This window comes from Clupea harengus, chromosome 13, assembly GCF_900700415.2.
Source record: "Clupea harengus chromosome 13, Ch_v2.0.2, whole genome shotgun sequence".
In the NCBI taxonomy this organism is placed as follows: Eukaryota; Metazoa; Chordata; class Actinopteri; order Clupeiformes; family Clupeidae; genus Clupea; species Clupea harengus.
In genome coordinates, this window is record NC_045164.1 from 5,114,183 (window position 1) to 5,130,549 (window position 16,367).

At 45.1% G+C, this 16,367-nt stretch overlaps 1 protein-coding gene across 3 annotated transcripts in view; it reads left to right on the forward strand.

The window, feature by feature from the left end:
• Nucleotides 1-15,383, forward strand: part of disc1 (DISC1 scaffold protein) — a 47,391-nt gene extending 32,008 nt beyond the window's left edge. For 2 of the 3 annotated variants that reach the window (XM_012816943.3, XM_031578697.2), the window contains exons 10-14: nucleotides 1,418-1,478; nucleotides 5,243-5,489; nucleotides 6,927-6,971; nucleotides 10,088-10,205; nucleotides 13,457-15,383. In XM_012816943.3, the coding sequence (XP_012672397.2) occupies nucleotides 1,418-1,478; nucleotides 5,243-5,489; nucleotides 6,927-6,971; nucleotides 10,088-10,205; nucleotides 13,457-13,677 (692 nt within the window). In that variant the 3' untranslated portion in view covers nucleotides 13,678-15,383. Of the gene's footprint in view, nucleotides 1-1,417; nucleotides 1,479-5,242; nucleotides 5,490-6,124; nucleotides 6,210-6,926; nucleotides 6,972-10,087; nucleotides 10,206-13,456 lie in introns of those variants that run through there. The other variant, XR_004164929.2, reaches the window with a different exon arrangement.
• The last annotated feature ends 984 nt before the right edge of the window (nucleotides 15,384-16,367 follow it).

Here is a 16,367-nt window from a genome sequence, read left to right on the forward strand (position 1 = left end):
CTCCTCTCCCCTCGTCTCCTCTTCTCGCTCCCCCTCTCCTCTGCTGTCTCATCTCCTCTTCTCTCTCCCCTCTCCTCCCTTCTCCTCCTCTCCTCTCCTCTCCTCTCCCCTCTTCTCTCTGATATCTGTTTCAGCCTGGCTGTGACGCTGAGATGAAGTGTTTTTGTTCTGCTGTACCTCTGCGCCCACGCACAAGGCGTTTAATAAGAGTGTTATCGAGTCCTTTGGAAAGACTATTCCTTTATCATCCTGCGCTAATCCTTTTCTTCTCTGCGCTTTCCTCTTCATGCCCATCATGTGTACCTCAATTGTGTTGTTTTGCCTTGCTTTGGCACTTTGCCTCTACCTTTAGGTGAACTATTTCCATATTGTCTCAACTTCCTCCCACATTCTCTATCTTGCCCTCTCTCTCCCTTTTTTCTCCCATACATTGTTCTCTCTCTCTCTTTCTCTCTCTTTATGCATAAGTGAAATGTGTAATGTGATTTTGTTGTGGTCTGAAATCCTTTATAGCCACTGTCAAGCAGTGATGGACTGATAGTTAGTTATCACCACCTGTGATTGTTAGTTATCATTAACTGTGATTGTTAGTTATCAATATCTATGATTGCTAGTTATCACTAACTATGATTCCCACTGTAATCAGTGTCTCTTTCTGTCATTTCTGGTGACCATGTGGGGACACATTTATATCTGGGTGTGAGTGTTGGCGTGGTGTCTTTGTCTGCTGGGGCGGTGGCCTCATCTATCATACATGAGCTAATTAGCACCACTCAATTTCCCCTTCTCTATTTTCAGTACACACACACACACACACACACACACACACACACACACACACACACACACACACACACACACACACACACACACACAGACATGGGCCTCTCGGGCTCAGGCTGCGGAGCGAGACAGACTGAAGAAGGGCCACTGCGCGCCCGTCGCTGAAAGCCCCGTGGTGATTCTGATTTCCGATAAAGACCTCAGAGAGGATGGGAATCTCTTTATCACTCCAGGCTCACTTTTAATGTCCTCTCCATTCAGAAACAAGGGGAGAGGAAGAAAGAAAGAGAGAGAGAGAGAGAGAGAGAAAGAAAGAAAAAGGAGAGGGATAGAATGACAGACAGAGACATACAGACAAAGAGAAAGCAGTTGAACTTACGCCTCTCCTCTCTCCGTCTACATTTGAACACTAATGCCTGCTACTCCAAACAGTCACGGCGTTCATGAATAAGTCAAGTTGCATGGCTTAGTGCGACAAATGTTCACACTAGCCACATCACTCTGCACCAAGAGGATTTGATTCAGGGTTAAGTGAGAAGACAGTGTATTTTAAGGTTTGAGGTTTCAAGTGAAGTGCTTGTGATTTGGGCTTAGTGTTTACTCCTGTCCTGTCTCTCCTGTGCTTCCCTTGCAGAGAGGATTCTGAAAGAAAACACGGCAAAGTACATCGAGCTTCTGGAAGACAAACTTCACAGGTGAGAGACAAAGATTGAGATCTCTTTTTCCTATCCTGTTCTCCTCCTCTCATCTGCTCTCCTACCTTTCTTGATGCCTCCAGGGCCTGGTGTCTCCTCATTATGCAAACCACTTCACACACGACAGACACACACACCACACACACACACACACCACACACCACAGACACACACACACACACACACACACACTTTTTTGCTTTGGTTATTTTGATCTCTCAGTTTTCTGTATCACTATGCTAAATGATTCAGGCATGGGTCCAGGACAGCCATTGCCTCCTTCCTTTGATGGGTAGAAAGTGACATTTAGAGAGGGATAGAGAGAATTTACATAAATGGATGCCTGCTCTCTCACAGAAGACTACTGAAGTGACAGAACATTGAGTATTCTGAGCATTATTCTTCTTGTTCTTCTTCCTCTCTTCCCCCTCTTTTTGTTGCTGCCATATCTTACTACAGTGACTTGCCTGTGAGGTACTCTTTATTTCTGTAACATCCTGGTAGGAGAATCCTGTCACAGCGTTGTCTGAAATTCGAAATTTTGGAATGAGACTTGCTTGAGAGTCATTTGAGGCTCCAGTGAAAACACGCTCGCTAGCCTTAGATGAAATATATCCACTTGGCTGCTTGTGTGTGTGTGTGTGTGTGTGTGTGTGTGTGTGTGTGTGTGTGTCATCTCATGCACACATTAAACCATGCAAACACGTTCACTCATCTATTTGTGAACTAGCACGTGAGTGCGTAGGACGTTCTCTGATGACACCGTCTTTTCATAGTTCTAGTCAGGCGGATTGAGCCTACATGGCTGTGAGTGAGCCTACACGGCTTCCGCTGTAATTATTTCCTCAGTGAGACCAAGCGAGAGGCTGGCCTCCTGTCAATCACTGCCCCCCACTCCCACCACCAATCGCCCACACTCTGAAGGCACTTAACACAGTTGCAACTACTGGAAGGGGCGAGGAAGAAGCCACCCCAGGTTAACCCGCGTAGCCTGACAGGCTGGAGGCTAGAGGTGGTGTGAACTCTCTGTCTGAAGGAGGAGGAAAGCGGGCTTGGCTCCTCATGAGACAGTGGGGTGTCAGAAAACTAATTATCTGCCTTCCTATAGACTCACTGGGGTGGTCAGCCGTCAGGGTGTGTGTGTGTGTGTGTGTGTGTGTGTGTGTGTGTGTGTGTGTCAGTGATTGTTTTTCCACTCCCACGTAAATGTCACCAGCATAGCTGAGGAGAGCTGCTCACTGTTGGAGAAGTGGTCTCCAACGGGAGGCTGGAGGATGTTTTCCAATTCAGACACCTTTTTCAGGTGCTGAGGGCGATCTGGCTTTGTTTTGAGTTTGTTTCTTTGCTGCTTCCTGAAAGTATAGAGTGTTCTCAACGCATCCCGACACTTCCTGTAAGCAATAAAACTGGGGTTAAAACGGAAATGTTCAGGGGATTGAGAGTCAGCTGTCACCATGGTAAATTCATTCTCGAGCCACAAACTGTATGTATATTTATGAGTTTAGGGCACAGATTGACGTGCCATTTAGAAGGTGAGCCTCTGTCTGCCCTTCAGTCACTCTCTCCCTCTCTCTCTCTCCCTCCCTCTATCTCTCCCTCTCTCTCCCTCTCTTTCTCTCCCTCTCTCTTTCTCTCTCTCCCCTTCTCTCTCCCTCTCTCTTTCTCCTTCTCTCTCAGGGGTTTCTTTGCATCTCATATTGGTGTTATGAGAAATGTAATGTGTGAACAGCAGAAGTAATGATCCTCTGGAAATAAATGTGCTAGAGATCCTTTACCATTTTAATCTAGATTCCTTGTGGAAGTCTACTGGGTATTGTTTGGCAGTTGCCATGGAATCAGAAAGGGAAATGAGATGCTAATTTCATCTGGAGCTGGCAGGTGTCTTGGGGCAAAGCATGCCCTCTACCAGTGACCTTATCTGACCACATATCACTCATATTTATTTGTTCTCTCTAGTCTTCTTTCTTTCTATCTTTCTCTCTGCCTAACTCTCTCTCCTTTTGTGTCTTTTACACAAATACCCAGACACACACTTTCTCACATACACAGTCTCTCTTTCTCTCTCTCACACACACACACACACACACACAGACACCCACTCACTTACTCACTTACTTACTCACTCTCACTCCCAAACACTCAAAAATGACCCTACTGCCACATCCCCAGGGACTCTGTCTAGCTTCTCAGAGTTGGACATCTCCCACACGACAGGCACTAGTCAGGACAGGCTAAGCCGGCAGACAGGTGTGCCAGACTCGCTGCAGTCTGCTCCGGGTCTCCCAAGCAGAAGCGCTGTGGGGGCCCAGCTGGCTCCGGTCCTCTGAGGTGAATGAAGGGTGAGACCCATTAGGCCAGAGCTGGGGTCCCAGCGCAGGGCTCCTGTCTGGCAGGTGAAGGGCCGGGTCCCAGTGGGCTTAGATCACATTGCTCTGGTCAGCACATCCTCTTAAGCTCACCTGCCCTCGGGGTCAGCTCATTGTAAAGGGACACGAAGGTGAACACCATTGAGAATGTGTGTGAGCAGTTCTTCCTCAGCTCTTTGTTTTATCTTAAGTAGCTTTAGCCAGAAATGACTTAAGTTACTCGAGTAATTGTTTTAATGCAACAGATATCTTGTGTAAGTACATATTGATACATATTTTTTCTTTATCCTAAATAAAATTTAAAAAGATAAAATATCTTGTACTTTCCTGTAGTTACATTAGAAAGACATTGTTCTAAATTATTATCACTTTATCTAACAGCATTGTTATTTAACATATGCCATCTTCTAGTCAGTAAAACTGAAGATGTGGTACGTACATAATTCTCTCGAGCTGTCATACTATTCTGATTTTATCTCGTCAAGTAATAGTTAAATCAGTTTCTGTGCTGAGCAAACAATTAGCCCAATTATCTCAATGTGGCCTCCTGAAGGATCCCAGTGCAAAAATGCCTATTAAGCACAATTTGTGTTTTGCTGAACTGTTTTCCCCTGACTAATCAGGACCTGCATGACAAGAGCCGCAGTCGCTGCAGTCGCAGCCTCTACTGTCTCAAGCCTGGTTTATATTTTACTCAGTGAGAAATCTGTGTGCAGGCTTCCCCGCTAGCCACTGTGCTCACAATGACCTCAGATTGACATTGGTCATTATAGAACTAGACCATCGAGGCCATGGGAATTAATGAGATAGAGTGGCTATGACAGACAAAGACACGTTCCTTCAGAGGGATAATGAAGCTCTGTTCAGTAGCTTGACGAGCACCCACAGAATAGGGAAATGATGGACTTATGACTCCGAGAGTCTGAAGAGTTTTAATAACTTGCCAGAGAAAGAGACTATATCTATGTGGAAATTACACTTCCTGGTTTCTTTTCCTGCATAGGGCTTTTTTTCAAGATAAATTTAATAAGGTCTCATGAACCGCAGCTCCCCCTAGGTTATTAGACAATACGACACAAAAAGCCATGTTTGAATGGGACAAACTTGCTTTGACATCTTGGTAACATGTCACTGAACAGAACAAATAGCTAACTAATAGAAACTTCACAAGTTGAACAACAATTCTAACTGTTTAAACTAACTAGGCTTAATGTTAATATTCATGTGTGTGTGTGTGTGTATGTGCGTGTGCGTGTATGTGTGCATGTGTGTGTGTGTGTGTGTGTGTGTGTGTGTGTGTGTGTGTGTGTGTGTGTGTGTGTGTGTGTGTATGTGCGTGTGCGTATGTGTGTGTGTGTGTGTGCGTGTGTGTGTGTGTGTGCGTGTGTGTGTGTGCAGCTGTGGAAGCCCAGCTCTGGAGCGCGTGTGGGAGGCGGACCTGGAGGCCTGCCATCTCATCCTGAGAAGTCTGCAGCTCCGCACCCCTAGCTGCTCGGGGCCTGACAGCGAGGAGGTCCCCCCCGCACTCGACCAATGTCCACTCACCCAGACGTGCACCAAAGCAGAGGCGGACTGCGCCATGTTGACTGCCCTGGGGGGGCGCTGGTGTCCAGAAGCCAACCTGCAGCACTCCGAATTCACCAAGGTACTGCAAGAAGCATCACTGTGTCAGACAGCTCTTACTTTGAAAGCTCTGGTAAGCCCAGGCCAGGCCAACTCTGGAGGTTTAACTGGGTTCCTGAAAGCTTTTAGATGTTCCGCCGGTTCTTTCCCCAGATAACAGCTGGCGCCAGAACAGATGCGGCCCAGATCTCGTATTGATTCTGTGTGGCTTGTAGTGTCCTCAGCTCACTGCCCCACCGTGGGCCTGAGTCCAAATGAGCATATCTAAGAGACTAACCCTCATTCCTAGTGAGAATGAACTCAGTACCTATCCCTTTAGAAATACTGTCCGGGCTCTCTGAACATGAGCAGCACTCTCTGTTGTACTCTCAAAACTTTTATTGTGCTACTCAGTCAAGCTGAAGGGGCGTATTTTCAAAGAATCCTGTGATCGCCTCTCCCTTTTCTGTCTCTCTGACGCTCTATAATTCTCTCTCTTTATGTTTCCCCCTCTTCTCTTCTTAACAATAACCTAGTCTCAAGCCTGCTGTGCTCTTTTGGTTATGATGGAATAACTAACTAACTAACTCTCCTCCTCTCTTCTCATTTAGTTGGGCATGCATTTCCTTCCTCTCTCTCTGTTTTTCACCCTCTCTATTTTTCTTTTTCCTCTTGAAGACTGGCAACGTCTCTTAACCCATCTCCTCTTCCTCATCCTCCTCCTCCTCCTCCTTTTCTTCTTCTGCTGTCTCCAAGTGCAAAGGTGAGCTTGGGCTGCTTTTTTATCTTACTTCTCCTAGCGTGTCCCTGTTTTCTCAAATAAACATAGGAGCTGGCTTATCAATATAGCCAGAACAACACGCTAAATAAACCATCATACAAATACCTCTTGTTTAGTTGCAGCTATGCACACACCACGCCATGACACTTATCTGTTCTGCTCAAATCCAAAGATGACTCCTTACTGACAGACATTTTCCAAAATGTCTGCTCCACCCCACCCTACACCTTTACCGTGCCCTTAGCTTTTTCACCAATTTTCAATAATATAACCTGCTACATGCCCAAGGTAATTAAAATTTACATCACTAGAGTCCATCAGAAAGGAGCAGCAAATTCCTCTCTGTGCTGTCTGTAGTGTTCCAGCCCTGCGGCTGCATTATAACTAATACGTCTCTGACTGAGTGGTAATTATTTTCGGCTTTAGCGTAGATTTGTAAACCTTTTTCGGCGTGTAGTTAAATTGAACTGTGATGAGGCAGAGCTAAGCCGGTTAATTTGTTTTCCACTTATCATTTTAATGGCTAATAATTGCATGTGTGAATCTCTATGTGTTTTTTTTTTTTTTTCATTAAGAACAAGAATAAGCAGAATATGTCATTTTGGCTCTGCGGCTTTTTCCCATAATTGAGGGAAATGATTGTTTCTTTCTGTGCAAAGCATCACCCTCCTTATATTGTTGTTCCCTCTTGCCCTCCAGAAATTAGAAGAGTTCCTGTTTGGCTTGGAGGACAATCACCCAGAGGTAGGCACACACACGTTTCCGTCTGCCTTGTGTTTTCTGCAGCGGCAGCACCTCGCTTCAGCTGTAATTATAAGACCCGCAGGCGCTGCAGTCAGCACCTTAGAGCGGGTCGGGCTTTAGCAAGAACCCCCTAGCAGGGCGACATTGACCTGGGGGTCAATCCATATATGAACTCCAGTGCTTGCGGGCGCAAATAATCAATAAACCTCAGCTCATCCATCCCCCCGTGCCCAGAACATGCTCTGTTTAGATGAACATGTGGTGTGTGTGTGGGGGATGATTTTCTACCAGAACTAGGGCTATGTGGACTTTTATGCCAATGTTTTACCCATTTACATTGCCATTCACATTGACAAAGCTTCACCAGTCTGCCACCAAAGGCTTGATGAAGGTTAATGACCCAGACTAATGATGATAACAAACTAGAGGGCATTGTGTCCTTAACAGTGCAGACAAATCCACTGTATTGATCAAAGACCTGCAGCAGCAATCAGACTTTTACAAAAACAGATCAGGCGCACTGATCCTTCCCAGTTTGCTCAGTGCGAGAGTGTCTTTTGCTTCACGTTATTCTACATTGAGAATGGATCGGTTTTCAGTGCCCAAAGTTTTCGGGAAATGTCTTCTGGAAATTGCAGCATGCTGGTGTATTTAAATGCTGGTTGATATTGATGGGGATAGTGTGGATAGTCTTTGTGCTAATATGATACAGTTGGTTGAAACAGTGTGTGTGTGTGTGTGTGTGTGAATGTGTTTGTTTGAGAGAGATGGGGTGTGATTGGAGAGAGAAGGAACGTCAAAGGCGATAGTGAGAAGAAAAACAGGTTTTGTGGAGGGGGGAGTGAGCGAACAAGAGAGGGAGTGTGAGTGAGAGAAAGAGAGAGATTGAGGTCTGGGAGGAATGAAGAGCAGAGGCGGCAGCCTGGCAGCAGTCTGATCTAGCTGGCCTCTCCCTAATGACTTTAATGGAATGATTTCCACTTTGCTGCTGCTCACCTGCCTGCCATACTAACACAAAGGAAATCGATGCCAGCACGATGTCGCCCCCCCCCCCCCATCCTTAGCCTTCCCTCCTTATCGTCTCTCTGTCTTTTTCTCTCTATTTCAATCCCTCCTCTCGTTCTCTCCCTCCCTCCCTCCCTCCTGTTCTTTCCATCTCCCCTTCTATTTTCTCCTGACTTTCTACCTCACACCCTTTCTCCTGCTGTGGTGTAAATCAGCTTTCCTGAATGCTCCTCTCAGATGCTGTCCTCTGCCTGCCCAGTTAAAGGAGGAGAGATTAGTATTCATCCCCCTCCCCCACCCCCACCCCCACGTACACAGTACTGGAAATACACAGTCTCACATCAGTCTCACATCAAACACATCAGTCTCAGTCTCACATCAGTCTCACATCAAACACAGGAATCGTTAATGTCTCATTATGCATGCTCCTTCTAAAACTGAGGGGAACCTTTTCCATTAAGGCTTATTGTTTAAATAAAACCCATTAATCATTACTAATTGATTCTGAATGGGTGCACATAGACCCGGTCCCGTCTACAACTCAATCCACAGTTGAGGGCAGTGTAGTTTATCGACGAGTCAGTAAGATATTTTGAAGACCAAGAATGTTCAAGGTCACTGTATCGACAGTCAACAGGGAATAGACCCAATGCATCTTCATCTGCTTCTTATTGACCATGAGATGGATTTCTGGGTAGCTTTCAGAAATCCCTATATTGTCGCGACTGGGACAAAGGGTTGGCTATTACATGTAATGGGATTTCAGATGTGGGACGTATATTACGGTCTATCCATTTATTTCAGCAGCTCATGTTTATATTAAGGAGCTATTTTTGAAATGTTCACCAGACTGCCTGCAATCTTATCAAATACTTACCCATACCTCTCAACTGCCTGTCAACTGAAAGTCAGCTAATCCTAACCATAGCCGTAACTAATCGCTTGCCCTAAACCTAACAATGAGTATAGGTTTATTTGAAGAGATTTTACACCCAAAAACATTGGCTTTTAGAAATATAATTGAGCCGGTTGTCTCTATTTAAGGTATTATGCCCATTAAAAGAGCTCCGTCTCATTACTAAAGATAAAAATAGACACGAGGTCTAGCTATTTTCTGCAACTCGCTCAGACAGTGTGAAGCCTAGAGGAGGAGGTCTGGCTCTGGGGGAGTCTCACAGGAGAAAAAGAATCAGACTCCTCTGCCCCACAGCGTCCCTGACTGGGCAGTCGGAAGAAATGGATAAAGAAAGACAGAAAGAAAGGAACGAAGTAAGGAAGAAAGGAGGGGGGAGAGGGGAATAATAAAAAGGTGGTGATTCACTGCAAAGTGTGATGGAACTGGGACAGACACACCAGATGGAACTAGTGCAAAAGCACATATGTGGGCACACACACACACACACACACACACACACGCACACGCACACACACACTTGTATGTACACACACACACACACACACACACGCACACGCACACGCACACACACACTTGTATGTACACACACACACACACACATATACACACAAAGACACACACAACCAAGTGTACACAAAAGAGGCTTTGCAGGCAAAGGGTGCAGAGAGGTTGTTGGTGTGATCATTTTAAAAACAGGTGCTACTATTCAATGATGTCCCATGCATATTACGCAGTTTATAGTTGAACTGCTAATTGCATAGTTTGTAGTTAATAGGTGCGTATGAGTGTGGAATAGTAAATGAGAGTGTGGTTATGTGTCTGTGTGTCTTTGAGGGAATGAATGATGTGTGTTGATGGTTATTACTGAGTGTATTGGCCCTGTGCAGGACCTGTGTGTGTGTGTGTGTGTGTCTGTGGGTGAATGAATGATGTGTGTTGATGATGATTACTAACTGAGAGTGTGGTTATGTGTGTGTGTGTCTGTGAGTGAATGAATGATGTGTGTTGATGGTGATTACTAACTGAGGGTGTGGTTATGTGTGTGTGTGTGTGTCTGTGAGTGAATGAATGATGTGTGTTGATGGTGATTACTAACTGAGAGTGTGGTTATGTGTGTGTGTGTGTGTGTGTCTGTGAGTGAATGAATGATGTGTGTTGATGGTGATTACTAACTGAGTGTATTGGCCCTGTGCAGGACCTGTGTAGCGATGTGGAGGATGTGACAGGCCAGTGTGAGAGGATCAGTGAGCAGCTTCTCTCTCTGGAGGACCAGCTGCAAGCAGCCATTGACACCCAGGACCACCAGCTCACTCATATCCTTTAAAATACCTACCTGTGGATGTGAATCTGTCTCTGTCTGTCTATGTGTGTGTGTGTGTGTGTGTGTGTGTGTGTGTGCGTGTGTGTGTGTGTGCGTGCGTGCGTGCGTGCGTGCGTGCGTGCGTGCGTGCGTGCGTGCGTGCGTGCGTGCGTGCGTGCGTGCGTGCGTGTGCTTGCTTGCTTCCACTCATAGCCTATAAGCATGGCATAATGTGGAAATATGAGCTATTGTCGATGTTCTGGAAAAGCCACCCGTAAATCGGCCCTCTCTCGACTCGCTAACACGGAAACGTGGAAATCTGCCATGTCTTGAATGGGAATGAAAGACAATGGGTTTCCATATCATGTTACACTGCTGGCGGGAATCTGATGCCCTGTAGAGATTCCAACACCTGCTGATAGTTCCACACTCACTGTGGATAGATTTCCCACAGAAAATGCAGAGGTTCAGTTGGTTCTTGCCAACAAGTAGTCTTGTGTTCTAGGGTTGGCTCTGAAGTTGTGGCATGCACTCTAACTTGTTGCATGACAGTCTAAAGTGCCACTGTTTTTCATCAAAGGTGCTCAGAACACTAGATCAGTAACATGCAGTGATGTCACTTCCTGGAAAGGATGCCTTAGTGGGAATGGCAATATGCTACCTTTACCAGATAGTTTTGATCAGTTTATGCAGTTTAATGACTTTAATGTCGAAATGAATGTTAGCATTGGCCTAGTATTAGTATAAATTGATTTAAGTCTTGACTAAATAATCAAGTTGAATGTCCAGACATTATGAAAGATCTTTTTAAGAATGGCTTTAGAGACAATATGGCCCAAATGTAAATAATCTCATTCAGTATGCCAACATACACTCTGTCTGCAGTGAGCCCTAGCCCTTGACTTCAAATGGGCCCTGGATGTGACAGACCCCTCATCCTCATCCTCATGCTCTGCCACCGCGAGTCTTTCCTCTCTGCTAAGGTCCTGGGTGTTCATTAGCGTCAGTGGCGAAGCACGGCTGCCAAACCACCTCTCTGGGTAAGAGAAAAAACACCCCGGAGCTTCTGCACGCTGGCTTAATTTGAAGCCTCCATTCTGGGAGGCCCAGGAAGTTTGAAGCATAACAGATCACCGGGCATGTCACCTAATGAGCTGCAGATAGATAGTCTGCTCTGCTTCCTAGGTTCATTTACTTTCTTCTGAAAGAGGGGAGATATGAAAGAGACAGATGATCAGAGATAAGACATTTGAAAAAAAAAGAGAAAAGGTAGAAGATCTGAAAAAGACACGAGGGGAGTATGAAGGCATCGAGGGAAGGTTATTAGAGGCTTGCGAGACTGAGCGAGAGAGGCAGGGAGTGTCAGTCTCCATCTCGAGAGATGAAAAGGAAGAGACAGAGGAGGAAGTCGTTGCCGATAGTGCCTTGTCATCGATGTGACACCTTAATGTCTCCCTATGCCTCGCCGGCAGAGATGGATTCAAGGCAGGGGGAACCCCTCGCTCACCCTGTTTAGAAATAACATCCCGCAAGATTGACGCAAATGACACTACTGGAGCACATTACCCATAACAATGCATCATGCTAATGAGGGGCAGCGCCGTTTGGATTTCCATATTTCTTCTCTGCCCCCCCGCCCCCTTCTCCCCTTTATTAGTGTATGTGCGACTCCTGAAGGCATATTTAGAACAGGTATTCCGGAGCCGCTCCAAATAAATCTCATTCGTCTCTTAGGTGGGTAATAGCTGTCAAAGGAATGTTGTGCTGCACTCTGACGGATGACGTATCTGGAATGTGCTAATTACATTTACGTGCATCCCATGCCTACATTCCAGTCATTTGATCTGATCTATGCTTCTCCTGCTGTGCGAGCTACTGAGACACAGACCTCTGGATGCATCAGGGCTCATGTAGGCAGTTCCAGCAGTGCTAGTTCATAACGTGATATCGCCATGCCAGTATGTTGGGAACAATAGACAACCTTTCTGCTGTTTCTCACAGAGAAAGAGGTGGGTGTAGTGTGATTTCATATCTCCCTACTTTCCTCGGATAGAATTATGCTTTCCTCTTTCTTTCCTCGCCACTGTTTTGTTCTGTCAGACAGTGAATAAGTACTCACAACAACCCTTTTTGCCAGAGCAGAACAAAGGAGAAGTAGAGCGAAGTCTGGGGTGGACCCAGAGCCTCTCTTACCCCAAACAACTCCCACATCTCCCCCCATCTGCTACTGTCTAGACATATCAGAGCTCAGGCATACTGTAAGAGCAGAGGTCACGGTCATGGTTGTGCTCCTGAGCTGCGTGAGGTCAGCCTCCACCGTAAATGCAGTCTGGGTTGTTGTTGTCGGGGGTGCTGTTGTCATGGCAACCGTCCTGGCTTGCGGCTCGTGTCGAGCAGTGAAAGTGCTCATCCCGTGTTCCGAGCAGATCACAGACCAATACATAATGAGCACGTTTCATTTTGTTCTTTGTCTCTTCTTTTCTTTTTCTTTTTCTTTTTTTTTCCCCCTCTCCCCTTCTCGCCAAGAACTTCATTACGCCCCCGATCAACACAGCCGGAGGGATATCTGCCTGATCCATCCCCTTTTCATAATTCATGAAGCGCTCTTTAACGGCTGCTTAATTATGAATGAGGACAATCTGTGGCCGTTTGGAGAGCAAAACGAGCCATCAGGCCCCATCTGCCTCCCAGCCTCCCGCCTTTGATTCCCCACTTAAGCCGGACACTGGGCCCGCCGCTCATTTTGGGGGCTCCAAGCGGGTTAAACAATCCTCCAGTGATGAGAGGACTGACAATCCCCCTCCACCCTACCCACCCCCTCTTGGCTCGAGCCCATGAATTATTTACCCCCGTGTGGATGGCACTCATTATGGGGAGGAAACAAGCTGATGAGGCATGATTTTGGGCCTGAGGTGACCCCGAGGCCTGGGGATCCCAGCGAAATTGCTCTAATCTTTGTTTGACTGCTAAAGCCGAGATAATGAAGGAAAGGTGGGGTTTTTTTGCTGGCAGGCTCACACTCGCCTTCATATTGACTCATACACTTGCTACCCTTCTTACTGGTGTGTGAGTATGCATTAATGTGTCTGTGTGTGTGTGTCTGTGTGTGTGTGTGTGTGTGTGTGTGTGTGTGTGTGTGTGTGTGTGTCTGTGTGTGTGTGTGTGTCTGTGTCTGTGTCTGTGTCTGTGTCTGTGTCTGTGTGTGTGTGTGTGTGTGTGTGTGTGTGAGAGAGGCAATGGTTCCTTAACTCTGCGGCTCTGCACTGTCTTTGGAGAGAGAGGTGAAGGAGGTGAAGGTCACCCTCCAGGCGATGCTGATGCAGCTGCAAGATGAAGATGATGATGAGGAGGACAGGGAGCATGATGAAGAGCCAGAGGAGGAGGAGGAGGAGGTTGAGGAGGAAGATGAAGAACAGTACCATGACATCATGGATGACGTGGACGTGGAGGATGATCACTACTTCAGTGATAACTGGGATATTTGAGTGGAGCCGTGCATTTGGCCAGAGGCGTTGAGGCTGATCTGTTTGGAAGGAGATCCTGAAGATTGCTGCACAGTCTAACCACTCATCAGACAGACAGCAGTGATCCTATGGGGCCAGGCTTTCATACACATTCCATACAATGTTTGCCTGTGGTAGCATATACTTTTTTGTATCACTGTGTGTGTGTGTGTGTGTGTGTGTGTGTGTGTGTGTGTGTGTGTGCGTGTGTGTTAGAGAGTATGTGTGTTTCAGTATGGATGTATCTGTGTCTGTCTATCATCATTAAGTGTGCTGTGTTTTTGATGATCAACTCTAAGAACATCAGCAAAAACTAAGTGTATTTGTTCACTTCCCCATGTTTCGCAAATCAGTAGTTATATGCATTAATTGGACCACAAACTTGTAATCATTATTTATGCATAGAGCATATGGCAGTTGGATCACCTTCAAGTTGTGGTATGTCAAAGAGATGCTAAATCATTCATGGTTTACAATATACAATACTTGCTGTAAGGAGGCAGCTGTCATATATGTTACTACAGCGTTATTATATATTATTTCACTGGCATTTGTTTTTCATTTGCAGTTGTTATAAAGCCAACAGAGAAGTTTGAGGAGGCGTTTGAGCCATTATTGTATAATGGATATTGTTATTAGGCAGGCCACACAGAGAACCTGCCCCAGTATGAGACAGGCCCACTAGGGAAGGGAATTATCTCCAACTTGAAACGGGAGCGATTGATTTTTAGGACACTTAATGCAGGCTAAGCCAATTTAAGTCACTGATATTTATTTATATGATTTTTTTTTTAAACATTCCTGTTTTGTATGATTGTATGGATTTTATTTATTGTTTTTTTGGATGCATTTAATGTAATGTCTTGAATATTCATTTGTCTACAGTTTACACTGATTTTTTTTTTAATTTCATAGTGGCAACACAGCTGCACACATCATAATGCAATTCACATCACATCTAAGGCCAACATATATTTAAGAGAGGCATACTTTCTCTAAGGTTAAGATGCAACATTGCAATCGTATCTTTCTTGTCTGTTTAGGTGTGTGTGTGTGTGACACATTTTAATGGTAAATGGATGTAGCATTTTTTCAGGTAACGATTGGACATCAGCGATAAAGTGGTCCATGATTAAAGCAATTGTGGTGCGTCATCGACTTAATTAAGCTAACAGGCTAGTTTGGTCTTTTGTCCTTCTTTTTTTAATCACTGACTCTGACTGTCTACGTACAGGATTTGTCTGTGCAAATGTGTTTCTTATGCTTCTTTGAAAAGCATGTTTTGTGGGAAACTGAAGGACATATATTTTCTAGTCATTTTGGTGGTATTGCCCTGTTTTTTAAGCACTTTGTTAACATTATGAAGGATCTTATTGTTTTGTTTTAAATGCAAGGGGCCAGCTAATGAAGTCCTTTCACTCTTACCAAGCACGGTTTGGGATGAATGTTTATCTCTAGGCTTTTATCCATAACAGCTTTAAAACCACTGTAGGGTACTGAGCCACTGGTGTCTCATTCTTCCTCTCTCGCAATATTCTTCCTCTTATATCTATAATGCCTTGACTTTTATATGCTTATGGTTCAAAAGTATGCTTTTAATTGTTTATAAACTGTTATAAATGTAAGCACCAATGGCATGTTTGTAATTGTATTCACTTTCTGAAAATAAATGAAGAAAAAAAGAACAATATTGTTTCACCGCCAGTTATAATTTGTATCTGATGTGAAGGGATACTGTTACTGCAAGTTTGAATAGTTATTCATGTTTGATGATAGAAATGATGATAGATAATCTGACCTTCCCAGATGTCTTTGGTTGTAGTGCCATCTTGCATCATCACCAGTGAAATAACCCATTTCATCCTGCCACACGTGGGCCCACGGTGCATTATTCCACCGGGGGATGTCTGGCGCCCAGAGACGCCCAGCGCGAGCTTCCTCCTCGCACCTGCACAATGGGGCTGTTTTAACAGTAGGAGAGAGTGCCTGCCAGGCATGAACACAGCATCCATCCATCAGCTTAAGAGGGCTTACACCCCAAGTTTGCCAGCAGGAGCTGCTGAGAGTCAGAACCTCTGCACTTAATTGAATCTGTGTTTGCGCCATACTGCTAGCTATGCAGGTTTCTTTGTTCTGCAATAATAACCATGGAAACCAAACCAGATGGTGACGGGGGGGGGGGGGGGGGGGGGATGTGGTGTAGGGATGTGTGGATGGTATGCACCATGATGAGATGTTCTTGCATTAATGTTTGCATTGCCACATCCTGTTTAAGAGACAGACATGTCTGCTAGGTGACAGACAATGGTACTCTGGGGAATTAAGATGAAAGAATCAGGCTATTAAAGATTGTTCCTTTCCAAGTGTAGAAATAAATATTAAGGAGGTAATTGATAATAAATGCATATAGTCTGACAATACTTTTAAAGCAGAAAAGCCACTATGGCTGTACCATTAACCCTAGTAGGTTGTTCTTGTAACTCTTGAGGACAGGCTGAGACTCTCTGAGGTACTAATCTACCCAGTGTCCTCAAAGTGACTTCCACGAAAGTCCAAGGCACCTCTCCAAACGAAGAGTCAAAAGAGTCATTGTGTCAAAAAATGCCCCTTTATTGTTTTCTTTTTTATCTATCCCATTTACAGAGATTAAGGTTTCAAAGGTGCCTCCATCA